Raw genomic sequence first — 14,302 nt, forward strand, 5'->3', positions numbered from 1 at the left:
TTTAAAATTTTATTGGTTAAGAATCAGACATATTTAAAGAAAAAAACTAAAAAGATCTGCTAAAACATTAGTAATTAATAGTAACCAATAATCCACTTTAATTTTTTATTTTTTTAATTTTTGAAATAAACTACAAAATAAAAGTTAATCACTGAACATATTTTATTTCTCGTTAATGAATGAATCATATAAATTTCTATATAAAGTTCTGTTTAAATATTAATTTTATCAATAACTTATATATTAATAAGTAGTCACATATATGAATATTAAACAGCTGGTATTAATGAAAATAAAAAATAATTTGAATATTATATATAACATGTGTAAATAAAATATGGTTTTTAATAAGATTACAATTCATTTTATCAACACGTAAATCTGTCTTATCATGATACAGTCTATACAATCATAAATGAAAGTAGATTTTTAATGCGGACTTATCAAGTTAATCCTTGAAATAAATTATAAGAATATAAAGGCATTTGAAGGTAGTTGCGTGAAAGTGACACCTTATGTTACAATAAGATCAATTAAAATATTAGTGAAGGTCTCCATATGTATAATCTGAACGAGCGCGGAAGATAAGAGAATCTATCCCAAACACGATTGAATAATAATAAATCTGAAATTGTGCGTGTACTTGCCATGAGTTCTATAGAGGTTGTAAATGCTTCTCATTTTTAAGCTTAACTTTTGGATTTAAAGAACTTCATTTGTTGTCTGTGTGTAGTTTAAAAATAATTTTGATTTGATAAAAACAATATGTTACTAAGTATAAGATTTCTCTGAATTCATAATGTTGTTACTACGTTAATCTTTTAAGCAATATGTTAATTACTAATTAATTTTTGGTTTATTGAATATTAACAGGAAAGATGTCTTGAAGATACAGAGATCGAATTATTTAATTCGAGTGTATTGGATCGATTGTCCTTGTCACACATCGATGGTTTATTAATTAGGCCTTTAAAATCAGAAGATTATGATAGAGGTAAAAGAAAGATTATAAAACAGTTATTATCACTAATAATGTAGTTTATTTGTTAACATTGTGATATTTATTTGAAAGGTTTTCTTCAGCTCTTGGCTCAATTAACTGAAGTCGGAAATATCAATAGAGAACAATTTCTTAGTAAGTCTTTTTTAAGTTAACTTTTGTATAAAGTTGAGTATAGGAGATATAGTAATAAAAATCTGTTTAATCTTATTTCCTAATACACAGATCGTTTTCATATGATGAAAAATACTGGTAGCTATTACATCATTGTAATAGAAGATATAAACACTGAAAAAGTAGTTGCAACTGCAACATTAGTTGTAGAACAAAAGTTTATTCACAATTGTGCAGTGGTATGTTTTTTACTCTCTTGATATTTCTTATAAAATAAAGATTTTCCCACAAGAAAGAGAAATTTGTTACAGAGAGGACGTTTAGAAGATGTGGTAGTAAATAGCAAATACCGTGGTAAGCATCTAGGAAAGTTGGTAATCAAAATTATATTACAATTGTCACGCTATTTACGATGCTATAAATTATCATTGGATTGTAAAGATCATCTTATACCATTCTATGAAAGTTTAGGCTTTAAACGCGAGCCTAGCAATGCCAATTATCTTAATATGAGATTTCCAACTGAAAACAATACAGAACAATCTCATTTATGACAATAGAAAAAACAATACTTAAAAGTTGTTATAAAAAATTTATAGTTTAAATCATTACATAATTTCAGCATACCTCGATTTTAAACAGGGATTCTTATTGCTTCATTTTCAATATTTGAAAAACAATTATTACTCTTTTTACAAATTTTATAGTCAATAAATTATTTCAATATGAATTAATAAATATAACATGGGATGTACAGGTTAAAAAAGTATTGATTTGTAATTATATTTTACTGGACATATGTATAATACTTTATAAGAATATATAATAATGCAATAAACAATGTTAGAAAAACAATTCAAAATTAATTTTTAACAAATATCAACTAGTTATTAATAGAAAAAATACTTTTTTCGCTTTCATCATTTTTTAATTCTTGTTTTTGTTAAATACATGAACGCAATCATTAAATTATGGTATTTAAATTAGAGTTTTTTAGCAGCGACATTATTTCGTAATTTTATCGCTCTCTTTGCTTCCATTTGTCTTTGTCTTGCTAATTTACGCTCCTCACGCTTTCTTCTTGCTTCTTCTAATTTAGTGTTTCCATTAATTGTATTAGTACTTTCAGCATTTTCTTATGCAAAATAATTAATTTCAAATTATTAGTTAAATGTTTATATCAATGTGACAGTTATAAAAATATAGACATACCTGATTGTGTATGTTCTAATGGTTGAAAATCTTCCAGAGGCTGAAATTCTGAATCCTCCCAACCTACCTCAGAAGAATCATTCTTATCTTCTACATCCTGTGCTGCTTCTTCCTCCTAAACGAAATATTTGATTTCCCTTCTTTTATTTTATGTGGTATGCTAATATATTAATATCTTTAATTTCGAATAATACAAACTGGTTCTTCTTCAAGGCTTGTCCACTGATCATTAGGTTTAGGAGAATGACAAGATGGTGAAATATTACTTAGTCCATGTCCTGATGTACTAGAAGGTCCTTCTTCCATATCACCCCAATTATCAGCATCCCAGTCCCAATCACAATCTGAATTTGCGTTTGTAGCATTCTGTAAATCATGTTCATGATCATGGTCTAATGACGTCATACTTGTAGCACTACTTGTCGTGGCAGTTGTACTAGCACTACTTTGCGAACTGCTAGCTTGCTCTGTAATTTTATCATATATTTATGTAAACAGTGTTTCATAGTAGTATAATAAAATATATACATATATATAAATTAGATACCTAACGAGGCGGGTTTGTTTAGTAAAATTCTAGATATGTTATGCGGATTTGATGATTTAGGTGTATCCGATTGACTGCGATAAAATTTGGCAGTAACTGCTGTTACAGCCCAGCCAGCCCATGTTGCGGCTGCATTGCTAAGACTTGGTGTAGCTGTATTTACATCAGCCTCTGAAATCATATCGTTTACATTATCAATTATGTTGATCATTTATAAATAAAATCTCTGTGATCGTTTTAGTACCCATAGATTCACGTAATCCTGGATTTTCCGATACTCTTTCTAGTTTTGATAGAAATCCACGAATAGTTCGGAATGCGTTATCTCTTACTCCCTTATCCACATCTGTAGTGAGTGGGCACAGAGCTGGTAAAATACGATTTGCAACTTCCTGTAGTAAAAAGTATTGCTGCGTTGCAGCTAATGCTAAAATACTCGCCGCTCTAGCCGGTGGAAAGGAATCTCGTGTACCTCGAATAAATGCTCCAATTAACACCTACGATAACGTTGTTATTTGTAATCACTATTAGATATCACTTTATAACTTTTATGTCTAAATTGAAATTACTTTTTGCCTAATTTGAGGATGAAGATGTTGAGCAATTTTTCCTAAACAGACTGTAGTATTAGTACGTATGCCGCCATGTTCATCTTTCGACTGAAGTTTAGCAAAATACCTTAATGTTTCCACATTAAGATTGTTATAATCTAATTTTGGTGCTAAATGTACAACAGATTTTATTGTTTGTTCCCTGATTGCAGCATTTGTATCTAAAAACCCTTTGGCTACCTGTAATTAATAAATAACATCAAAGCATCTTGAATTTTTGTATAATTGTATTTTTGCATAATAAAAAGCAATTAGTATTTATAATTACCTGTGGAAAGATAGCTTCATTAACTGTTGCTGGTTGTAAATGATCAACAAATCGATCTAGCTGTTGCAATAATCTTAATCTTGTTGCCCTATCATTGGATGCAAATAATTTGACAACACATGGTACAACTCTTCGTTGATATTCGACGTCGGGTAGTTGGCAACCAAGTTGTAATAGAGGAGGTAATACTGCACTTCCAGCATCACCAAATTCAAAGGCAGCCAATAATTGTGGTAAAATTTTATACCTGCCAACGCCATCCGGAAATGATTCCAACTGACCAGCAAGTTGTGAGAAAAATCGCCCCTTTTCTCCCCTTTCTTTCATTTGAATTTCCTCAAGGAATAAAAGCGCATCTACTAGATCATTTTTAAAAAATCCACCATTACTGCGGCAACGTGCTATCACATCTGCAGGATTCGGTCTTCCTTCTTCATTGCTACTGATCAATTCTCTATATATCAGTTGCAATTGTTTTGGAATCTAAAATAGAAATAGATATTTAAGAGATATCAAATTCAATTTCAAAATAAATATTCATTCTGTATATATACAGAAAACATACTTTATCAGTGACTTTAAGTTGCGAATTTGAAGTTAGTGGACCATTATATGTTTCCCAGATCAGGCATCCAAGTCCCCACATGTCAACTGAGCTGTTTTTTTATTTATTCATCAGTTTCTTAGCGTTAACAATAAACCTAAATGTTTACATATAGAAAAGCTAGTATTGTAGTGTAACTTTAGGAATAAGATAACTATTTTCTATTATTTACCAAATAAGACAATTATTTTGTTAAAGTTTTACATATTAAATAAGTTGTAGCTATAACAAAAATACGATTGGATTATTTTTTTACATTAAAATATAATTTTGTAATATGTGTGTGTATATATGTAATAAGAATAATGTAAATTTTAAGCAGTAATGATTATTAAATAGAAATATGAATTTGTTTGAATTGTTCATAAATCTTTTTTACCATTTGGTGGCTGGCTTTACATTTTCCTTAATATCAAGAGGATAATATACTTGGAATGTTGATGGTAATACGCTGTAAACAGTATCTACTGCTGTCATATATTCAACTCCACCAAGTTTCCATTCTCCACTTTCCTCATTAACAAATACAGTCCATAAGTTAACATTGTTGTGTCGTAGGTTACCATCATTATTTAGAAAATTCAGTGCTCTCTATTAACATATATATATACATATGTATATATATATATGTAATGATATATTGTGAAATGACACATTATTATATTTACTTTTTATACGCACAGTAATTTGGAATATTCCCCAAGAAAAATATAGTTCCCTTTTAGATTCATCATCACCATCAGATTTCCTTATCAGTCGACTATATAAAGTTTCTACACGTTCAGTTGCTAAATAAATTACTTTATTAGTCTGAAATTATAAGACAAATTATATTATTGTATATTCATATTACTGATGCAATGTTTTATAATATAAAATCTTTATACCTCAAAACTATCAAGATATGCAAGTATACTTGGATGTCTAAGTGTTTTTAATCTTTTAACCGCTGAACGAGCTATATTCAAAAGATGTTCATTGCCTGTCTTACATTCAAATACGAACACTGAAACATCTTCACCTCCTGTAGAACCCTGCAAAAAGATATTTCGGATAATAAGAATACAATTTTCAAACACACAATATAAAATTTGAGTGAATACCTAAAAATGAGAAATATTTTCTAAGAATTTTTACCGCATCAGGTTATGGTACCTTTTTCTTAGCCCTATGCAGTGTCCAGATGCTCTTATCATCTAAACTAGAAACCGGTTCACCGATCTCATATGAAAAATCTTTGGTGGGGTCTCTTGAAAAGAAGGACCACATATTTTTGATTCAATTATTTAACTCTGATATAAATCAAATTCATTCTTTGACTCAGAACCTTATCATCACACTGACAGCTACGCATCAACTATATCTTCAACCGCGCTGCTACTTCGCGACGATTACGTACTTAATATTGAACTCATATTTCTCGCGTATAAATCAGTGTAAAATTTCAACACGGTCCACTGATACAATTTTTTTTTTTTTATATTTCAATACAACTATTTTTGCCAGTTTATTCGACAACTTTTTATGTCAGATATCCGATGATACGTTAATGTCTGTCGCTAAGTATGAACAAAGTTGGTCCATCTCTGGTGACAAGTTATACTTTTAAAAGTGGCAAAGAATACATTGTAAAGATCAAAGTTACTGCTTTTAAGAGATGTCAGCGTAATTTGGAGCTTACTATTACCGATAAATATACCGCCGAGAATTGGCAGTCTTTTTACGATGCTGCATGTTTGTTCTTTATCATTTTTTTATTTTATGTAATATGTTATTTTAAGGTTATATTAAGAAATCTCGAATCTCTTTTTGTATGTACTAGAACTTTAATATTCATGCAATTACTTGATTTGCTTTTTATTTCTAATTATGTGTTTCTCAATTTTTAAGACATTGAAAATTTGACGCAGAAAACGGGAAATTACAAACATTTTGATGTATTTGTGGCTATGCTCCAATCTGGATTGTTAAAAGTAACATTTGTATTTAAATTATCCAATTAATTAAATAAAATAGAAGGAATTCAATTACAGACAAGCGAATCCATTACTCTGGATCTGCTGACATTCGAAGATTTACAATTGTTACGTGCCCGTAAACTTGAACGCAGTTCGTGTTCAAATTTGAATAATACGACAAATAATCGTCGATATCTTATATTAACGTACACGGTAGAATTTGATAGGTAAGTATATTTTGTAAATTTACTACATTTAATTAAAACTCATTAAACATATGCCTTCACTCTGTTAAGAATCCATTATCCATTATCTTTGGAATATTGCGGTTTACCCAATCCTATGATATTACAAGCTACCATTAGGAAATTACAAACTGAACTTGAAAGATTGCAATCTACACGAATAAATAGAGATTTTCAGAAACGTGTTGAACAACTGACAATTGCGAATCAAAAGCTTATACAAGAAAATCATAGGCTTAAAAATGGAGGTAGAAATAAATACTTGGATGTTTTGTAGATAAAAGTTCTAAGTATATTTTACTATTCAGGAAAAGGTTTAAAACATTTATTGGAATCAATTAAATCGTTAGAAAATAATGTTGTTAAGGAACGTGCGTCCTTTCAAATGCAAATTCAAAAACTTAAAGCCGAAAATGCAGCTTTGTTATTGAAAGTACAGCAACTTACTGCATCTGCTAATAGAAAACCAGGAGATGGTAGTCCAGCATTAAAATGTCATAACCGTACATCTTCTACGCTTAGACGAAGCAGAAGTCGATCTTCTTCGATTTCAAGTCGTAATAAAACTTCTAGTTTATCACCAGGTGTAAATCAAAGCTATCAGTTAATGTCAAAAATTTCATTTGTATAATTTTCCTAAAATGATTATTAATATATAATATATTAATATAATTTAATTGATAACTACAGGGAGTTCATTAGAATCGATTAGAATTCAACGATCTCCTTGCCGAAATTCGAAAGTATATAATAATAAAACAAAGAATTCAAGTTAGTATTTTATCTGTGCTTAATTATAAAGTTCATATACGGTATGTCCTGTTTAACTGGAAATGTTCGGATATCTGGAAAAATATGAACAAATATTTCAGATGAAAGTTGTATCAAAGGGAACACACTGTGCTTTTTGTTACTTATTTGACCTCACGATAACCTTGAAACATCCTGTAAAGGTGACATTAACATTTTTAAGTAGACGCCTCCATTTTTTGTAACATGTTCTTGTAGATAACATTCAGACGTTTTTAAAACACTACGAACTTGTATCTTTTGTACCATCCGCTAACGAGATATAAATTTTCAAATTCGACAGAGCAATACAGGGAATTATCCAAGTGTGACTGTTCTCAGTTGACTGCTTTGGAATCATTAAAAAAACTGCGGCCTTGTGTTTTGGCAATGCCATACTAATAGTAGCATTATGAAAAATATCTTTAAATATCCCCGTGGTATATATCAGGCAACTCCAATGCCTGCAGGACAAATTTTAAAATTTCGAATTTTAAAGTTGATATGTCAATAGTGGTTGGTGCAAAAGATAAGAGTTTGTAGTATTTTGAAAACATCTGAATGTCAGCTACCAGAGTATGTAATGTAAAATGGAGATATCCATTTAAATATTTTAGTATCACCTTTACTTTTCAAGATCATCTTTTATGTTACACATTTTTTCGCATTATTCGCATGTTTCCAGTTAAACAGGACATACTGTATAATCAACCCCAAAATTTTTTACCATAGAAATCGAGTTTGAAAATTTGGAGACAAGAATTCACACATTACAGAAAATGTTGAAAGAAGGGATAAGCATAAAGTAATAAATGAATCAATTTTTATGAACAATTAACAAATATATATGCTAAGATGTATTTCGTTTTTATCATTGTTATTATTATTCTATTTTTCATATAATACAATTTAATTGAATGTAAATAGATTAATTACCTCACTATTTAAAATAGTGAAACTTGAAACACTTTTATAGATGTAAACTACTTTTGTTTTTCTGAAACTGTATGTGTTTTTGAAAATTATTGCTGATAAAGAAAATAATAAATTATGAATTAATTATATGTATAAGCATAAATAGAAAATACTGAATATTCTCCATAATGATGTACAAAATACCAATATAGAATTGTGTTGTATGTGATTTTAATTATATATAAAGTCAAGTATATATTGTGGGAAATATTTTTTATATACACTATAATATTATGAATTCATTTGTTTCATTTAATATTATTTATGTTGTGCCTATTCTATCATAATCATTAATGAAATTTAAAGTAAAATTTCAGTTAACTGAATTTTTCTGGTTTTACATTATTTTCATAATATAATATAGCACGTTCAATTATTGATGGTTTCTCATTTTTTGATTTCACACCATTTTGGCTTTCATCAACATTTAATTGTTGCATTTGTAAATTTGTTTCCTTTACTCTTGGCTTTGCAATCACTTCATACTTTGTATGCTTTGCTAATTCCTGAATAGCTTCATGCAAATATTGAATCTGACTTTCTTGTTGAGATGTCACTTGATTCAAATTTCTAATCTCATCCATAAATGTTTGTAATTGTTGAAGCCGTGCTTCCTCTTTTCTTGCTTCTTTTGCTACTTGGCGATTGTATTCTAATATTAAACAACCACCAGCAACACTAAAAATAATAACCTCACCCATCAAATTAGCTCCTAATTCTATAGCCATAGTTTCATTCAACTTTGCAACTTTTGTAGGCTTACCAAGATTCATTATATACATTTTAGCTTTTACCTCTGCCCAATGGTAAACTGTAATTAAATTATAAAAATATGAAACATAATTATGTGGTTATAATAGGTATCTATAGTTACTATTAATGATGATATCAATATTAATTACATCACAGTCAAATCATATAATTTTTTAAGTACTTTTATTTAAAAAGATTTATTGTACTTACATTGTGCAGGTGGTATAATAAAATATGTCCTAAACACAGGATGATTTTTTGCTTGATTAACAAGAAACTTGGCCAGGGGCTTACTAATTTGTTTAACAAATAAAACCCCCAATTTGAGAGCTGGAAAAACACCCACTACCATTTTTGCAACCTTTTTTATTCGTACAACTTCAATTAGAAAATCACAGTTTGTATTTAATTAAAACCTAGAAATCATATATATGAATAAACATTGAAACATGCTTAAAACGTGTCACAAATATAGACGATTTTCCAATAAATATATTTATCGTAATTATTATATGTTATATACATATTAGTTGAATAAATAAAGAGAACGTAATATATAATAATGTCACGATGTCATGGCAAGTGAGATGAATCTCACATTGTATTCAAAATGATTACCTCACCTCTGAAATTATTTCAGAGTATAGCAGACAGCCATAGTGGTGTCACGATAGCATTAACTAAAGACAGAATAGACGTGACATTAAATGGAACTTTGTATCTCACGTTATGAAATATTGATCTGCCAAAAAATTAGAGTATTTTTTATACCCTTTGAGATTTCCTACGGAAACATAGGAATTATCATAGATAACTCGTGAATGATTATATCACCGACGAGGTACAAATAAATGTGACATATGTAACGTCGCGTTATCGACATCTTGCTGTTTTATCGATATAACTAATAAACACGCGAGTTCGGCATTTCCGAATCTACAGAACGTGTTGTAAATGTGACTATTTTGAATTCGCTTTTAGTATTTCCTTACACAATAAAGTAATAATTCCGTTTTTTCTAATGTTCGCTATAAAAACATCTAGAGTATATATATATATATTATACATATGATATTGCTTTGTCTAGAGTTTTTTTTCTACATTTATTTACGCTTAATTTTTTACTTTCGTCATATATTTATTATTAGTAATAATCATTAGTATAGTCTCTACATGAGCAATCAAACAGGGCAGATCCCTAATTTTATAGGTTCTTGTATATGCTAACTTTACTTGACCTCAGCGCTTGACCGCATAGTGCAGCACTAGCCTAGGAGCGACCAGGTCTATAAGCTTAAACACTCTCATTTCCTTTTTGACCTTATTTTAATTTCATAGGAAAATTTTGTTTTAATTCAAACCACTATTATACTGAATTGATAACCTCGCATGCGACACAGAAATGATATGGGGATCAGGTGACCTTCAAAACATGAGACACGAAAAAGCATTGAATATCACGTCTATACTGTACATTGTTGGTGACAAAAGTATGCTATATGCATGTGTACGTGAATCATTTTTTAGTAATATTTAAAGGTTAAAAAAACCGTTCAATACATCATCTTCAATGTTATTCATAATTTTTTGTTTATGAGTATTTGTATTGAGCGAAAAGTTAAACATGTTGTAATATCAAATACAGATATTTATCTATGAAATCAACTTCATGCATAGAATTTTTCTGTTAAGTGTGGTTATGTGATAATTTCACAATTATCATTACATTCAGAAGTTTGGAATTAAAAAGAATAGAAAATTATAAAGATAATATAAAATATCGTTAATAGTAAAGTGGATGAAGTAATAGGAAGTCAATATTAATTATATAATTAAAATTATACGTTTAAAATCGCTGATTTTATAGGTTAAGTGATTTTCGAAAGAAGTGAACACTTGAAAAACTTATTTTTATTGAAGTCGTAATTATTGATTGAAAAGATGTATAATAAAAAGTTCAATATAGTTAATAACAATTATTCATTTATAATATGGGGTCTGGCAATACATTTAATATTATTATGGGGTGTACTTGATGTAAACTTTCATTCTCCCATTATTCAAGAACTACCAAATGTACCAATTTTAAGAAATGCACCAGCGAAAAGATTGGTCTTATTTGTAGCAGATGGTTTAAGATTCAGAACCTTCATTGAAGCACCACCAAAATTTCTCAAGTAATTAAAAATTATTTCTTAGATAAAGGTTTATTCTAAATTACAAATTATATGCATATATACATGCAATAATGTAATTTTGTTCATAGACACATAATGACAGATATAGGTGCTTGGGGTATATCTCATACAAGAATGCCAACAGAATCTAGACCAGGCATTGTTGCAATTTGTGCAGGATTATATGAAGATCCTAGTGCTATATTTAAAGGATGGAAAGAAAATCCTGTTGACTTTGATTCTGTTTTTAATCAGAGTTATCTCTCATGGGCATGGGGGAGTCCTGACATTATACCTATGTTCACAAAGGGTATCACAACATACATAAATATTTGAAATAGAATATGATGTATGTTAAAAGAATCAGATTGATCTTTTGTGAAATTAGGTGCAGGAGAAAATGTACATGGCGATAGTTATCCTCCTGAATGGCAAAATTTTGATATAATGCATGGTCAAATTTGGCGTTTAGACTCTTGGGTGTTTGACAAATACATTGATTGGCTTAGAGAAGATGCCCACAAAGTTAAAAATGCTGAACGCGTTGTCATATTCCTTCATCTTCTTGGCTGTGATACCACAGGACATACAGCAAAACCTCATTCTAGGTATACAAAACTTGCTAACTTACATTTTTTATACAAAAGCAGAATGATATTTTTAATAAGATTATAATTTCATTAGCTCTAAATTACATTTGAATGTAGAAAATATGTTGATAACATGAATTATGTTGATTGGAAAATAGAAGAGGTTGTACAAATGACAGAAAATTTTTTTGGAGATAATAGTACTGCATATATTTTCACATCTGATCATGGAATGACTGACTGGGGATCACATGGAAGTGGCTCTACAGATGAAACAGAAACACCATTAATTGTTTGGGGTGCAGGAATTAATGCATTTAATTTTCGTCAAAACGTAGAACAAGTTGATATCACACCACTGATTTCGTCTTTGATTGGTGCTCCAATTCCGATTAACAACGAAGTATAATAATAATATAAATTTTATTACTTGTTATTCTTTTTGCTATTTATGTAATTTTTCAGGGTGTTTTACCATGGCAGTATTTAAGTACTAATAATCTTAAATACATAAATCATGCGCTGTTAAATAATTTGAAACAGTTAACTTACCAAGTAAAAGCAAATCATAAGATGAATTGTGAAAATAATGGATTAGCTGATTGGCGAGAGATAGAATTAGACAATAAAATTTCTACTTTCGATAAAGATTCTGAAACAGAAGATCTAAATGAGAAATTGAAAGAAATTGTTAATACAATTAAACTAGCTAAAAAGTCATTGTTATATTTTCGACAATACCAAAGAACAAGATTTTTATTATATTTGTCTATAATATGGCTAGGGTGGATAATACTGTTATTCTTTAAAATAACTGGAGTTATTCGGCCCCGTCTTAATTCTTTTATTTTATTAATAACAAATTGTGTATTTATAGTTCTAGTAACTATGATACTTATCATGCATAAAGGTATGATATTTTATATATAACATAATTATTTGAAAAACTATTGGTTCTAATTTTAAGTAAAATAGTTTCAGGTTGTAATAATTGGAGATTACCCTGTTATGCGTTTTTAACTATGATTTCTTTCTGGCTAGCTACTCGAAGTATAATTATATACACAGTAAAATTAAAAGTCTGTAAAAGCAAATATTATTGGACAATAATTACAGGAATAATCTTTTTATTAACAATAATGTTCATTGGCTTAACATATAGATTTGCTCTTAGTATAGGAATGTTATTTATTACTCTTGTTCAGAAGATAGTGTTAAAAAGTTCTCAGAGTCTATTTTTTTGGACAGCTTTGTCTCTAGCTATTTTTCCACTATTACCTGTTGTAGAACCATACCCTCGAGTTTACATCATGTAAGTTCAAATTGACATTAAGTCGTAATGTTTCTTTTATTAAATATTTTTAATTAATTAATTAAATCTTTAATTAAAATTGTTTTCAGAATTCTTAGTATATGTGTTGTAACTTTAATAGTTGCATTAAAAATGCATTCAAGGTATAGAAAAGCAGTCGAAATTTTTCGACTGATAGTCACAGGACTAATATACTTAGAATGTATAGATGGCCGAAGTTGGATATCATGGATGATTTTATCAACGACACCATTATATATTTTTACCTATCCTATGCAATTAAAAAAAAGAATGCAAGGAATCGTGTTGGGACTTTTCTGTCCACTTGTCTTATTATCTGCATCTTACGAACCTTTCTTTTTTATAATTCTTGCATTACATCTATCCTGTTGGTCACAATTTAATGTGTCTTCTATTCAAGTTTATCAAAGTACTAAAAATCCTTTGACAATAGAAGAGTTGCTTAAAGCAGCAATCTTTGTATCCTTTGTTAATATAAGATTTAAACTCAAATTGAATTATTAAACTGTTCTCAATACCAATCCTGAACAATTTATTATAGATGCTATATACATTGCTGTGTTTCTTTGGAACAGGTAATATGGCGAGTGTCAGTTCGTTTGATCCGTCTTGGACTCGTCATTTCGTGACAGTTTTCTCTCCCTTTACAATGTTCCTGTTAATACTTTTAAAGCTAAGCATTCCTTTAATGTTAATTGGATGTACAAGTCACACACTTGGATCTTCAAGTATTTTTCTAGGAGTGCTTTTACTGGGAGACTGCTTATCTTTACCACTCATGTATTATGTTACTCCTCAAGGAAGTTGGTTAGATATTGGTAGTGCTATAAGTAGATTCACAATTGCAATTTTCCTTCCATGCCTTATAGTGTTATTGCATTATCTTTCATATCCTTTAATAACGTTCTCTCCAAATAAACATAAATTTTATATTAATTTAAAAAAGGATCATATTGTATAAAAAATATAAAATATGTATATAAAATCAACGATTTATTTATAATAAAGTGATCAAGCAAATATAATTGTTCTTATTTGATGTAGTGAAAATTGATATATTTCTTTTGAAAGATATTTCTTTTGAAAGAAATTAATATATTTCTAATATCTTCTACTTAAAAATTTC

At 29.0% G+C, this 14,302-nt stretch overlaps 4 protein-coding genes across 5 annotated transcripts; 2 read left to right on the top strand and 2 right to left on the bottom strand.

Annotated features, from left to right (window-relative positions):
* The first annotated feature begins 389 nt into the window (after positions 1-389).
* Positions 390-4,714, top strand: Gnpnat (glucosamine 6-phosphate N-acetyltransferase). The gene is made up of 5 exons (XM_033333188.2): positions 390-663; positions 874-994; positions 1,073-1,135; positions 1,226-1,353; positions 1,426-4,714. The coding sequence occupies exons 1-5, from the start codon at positions 649-651 to the stop codon at positions 1,666-1,668; spliced, it is 570 nt and encodes a 189-aa protein (XP_033189079.1). The 5' UTR covers positions 390-648; the 3' UTR covers positions 1,669-4,714.
* yata (N-terminal kinase-like protein yata) lies at positions 1,977-5,652 on the bottom strand. Its single transcript, XM_033333179.2, has 12 exons — positions 5,512-5,652; positions 5,244-5,390; positions 5,038-5,166; positions 4,736-4,947; positions 4,318-4,408; positions 3,753-4,235; positions 3,443-3,664; positions 3,118-3,370; positions 2,874-3,044; positions 2,525-2,793; positions 2,327-2,441; positions 1,977-2,249 (listed from the first exon to the last, which is right to left on the bottom strand). The coding sequence occupies exons 1-12, from the start codon at positions 5,623-5,625 to the stop codon at positions 2,098-2,100; spliced, it is 2,358 nt and encodes a 785-aa protein (XP_033189070.1). The 5' UTR covers positions 5,626-5,652; the 3' UTR covers positions 1,977-2,097.
* Positions 5,653-5,921: 269 nt separating this feature from the next.
* LOC117156292 (GPI ethanolamine phosphate transferase 1) lies at positions 5,922-14,276 on the top strand. Its single transcript, XM_033333174.2, has 12 exons — positions 5,922-6,090; positions 6,247-6,329; positions 6,390-6,541; positions 10,944-10,961; positions 11,008-11,253; positions 11,343-11,563; positions 11,642-11,861; positions 11,961-12,246; positions 12,309-12,753; positions 12,819-13,155; positions 13,245-13,635; positions 13,718-14,276. The coding sequence occupies exons 1-12, from the start codon at positions 5,922-5,924 to the stop codon at positions 14,135-14,137; spliced, it is 2,988 nt and encodes a 995-aa protein (XP_033189065.1). The 3' UTR covers positions 14,138-14,276.
* LOC117156296 (optic atrophy 3 protein homolog) lies at positions 6,247-10,047 on the bottom strand. Of its 2 annotated transcripts, none has more exons than XM_033333186.2 (3): positions 9,695-10,047; positions 9,287-9,492; positions 6,247-9,134 (listed from the first exon to the last, which is right to left on the bottom strand). In XM_033333186.2, the coding sequence occupies exons 2-3, from the start codon at positions 9,426-9,428 to the stop codon at positions 8,641-8,643; spliced, it is 636 nt and encodes a 211-aa protein (XP_033189077.2). In that variant the 5' UTR covers positions 9,429-9,492; positions 9,695-10,047; the 3' UTR covers positions 6,247-8,640. The 2 variants fall into 2 exon arrangements, with proteins under 2 accessions (XP_033189077.2, XP_033189075.2); XM_033333184.2 differs by having other exon boundaries at positions 9,700-10,046.
* Positions 14,277-14,302: the final 26 nt, after the last annotated feature.

This window comes from Bombus vancouverensis, chromosome 14, assembly GCF_051014615.1.
Source record: "Bombus vancouverensis nearcticus chromosome 14, iyBomVanc1_principal, whole genome shotgun sequence".
Classification (NCBI taxonomy): domain Eukaryota; kingdom Metazoa; phylum Arthropoda; class Insecta; order Hymenoptera; family Apidae; genus Bombus; species Bombus vancouverensis.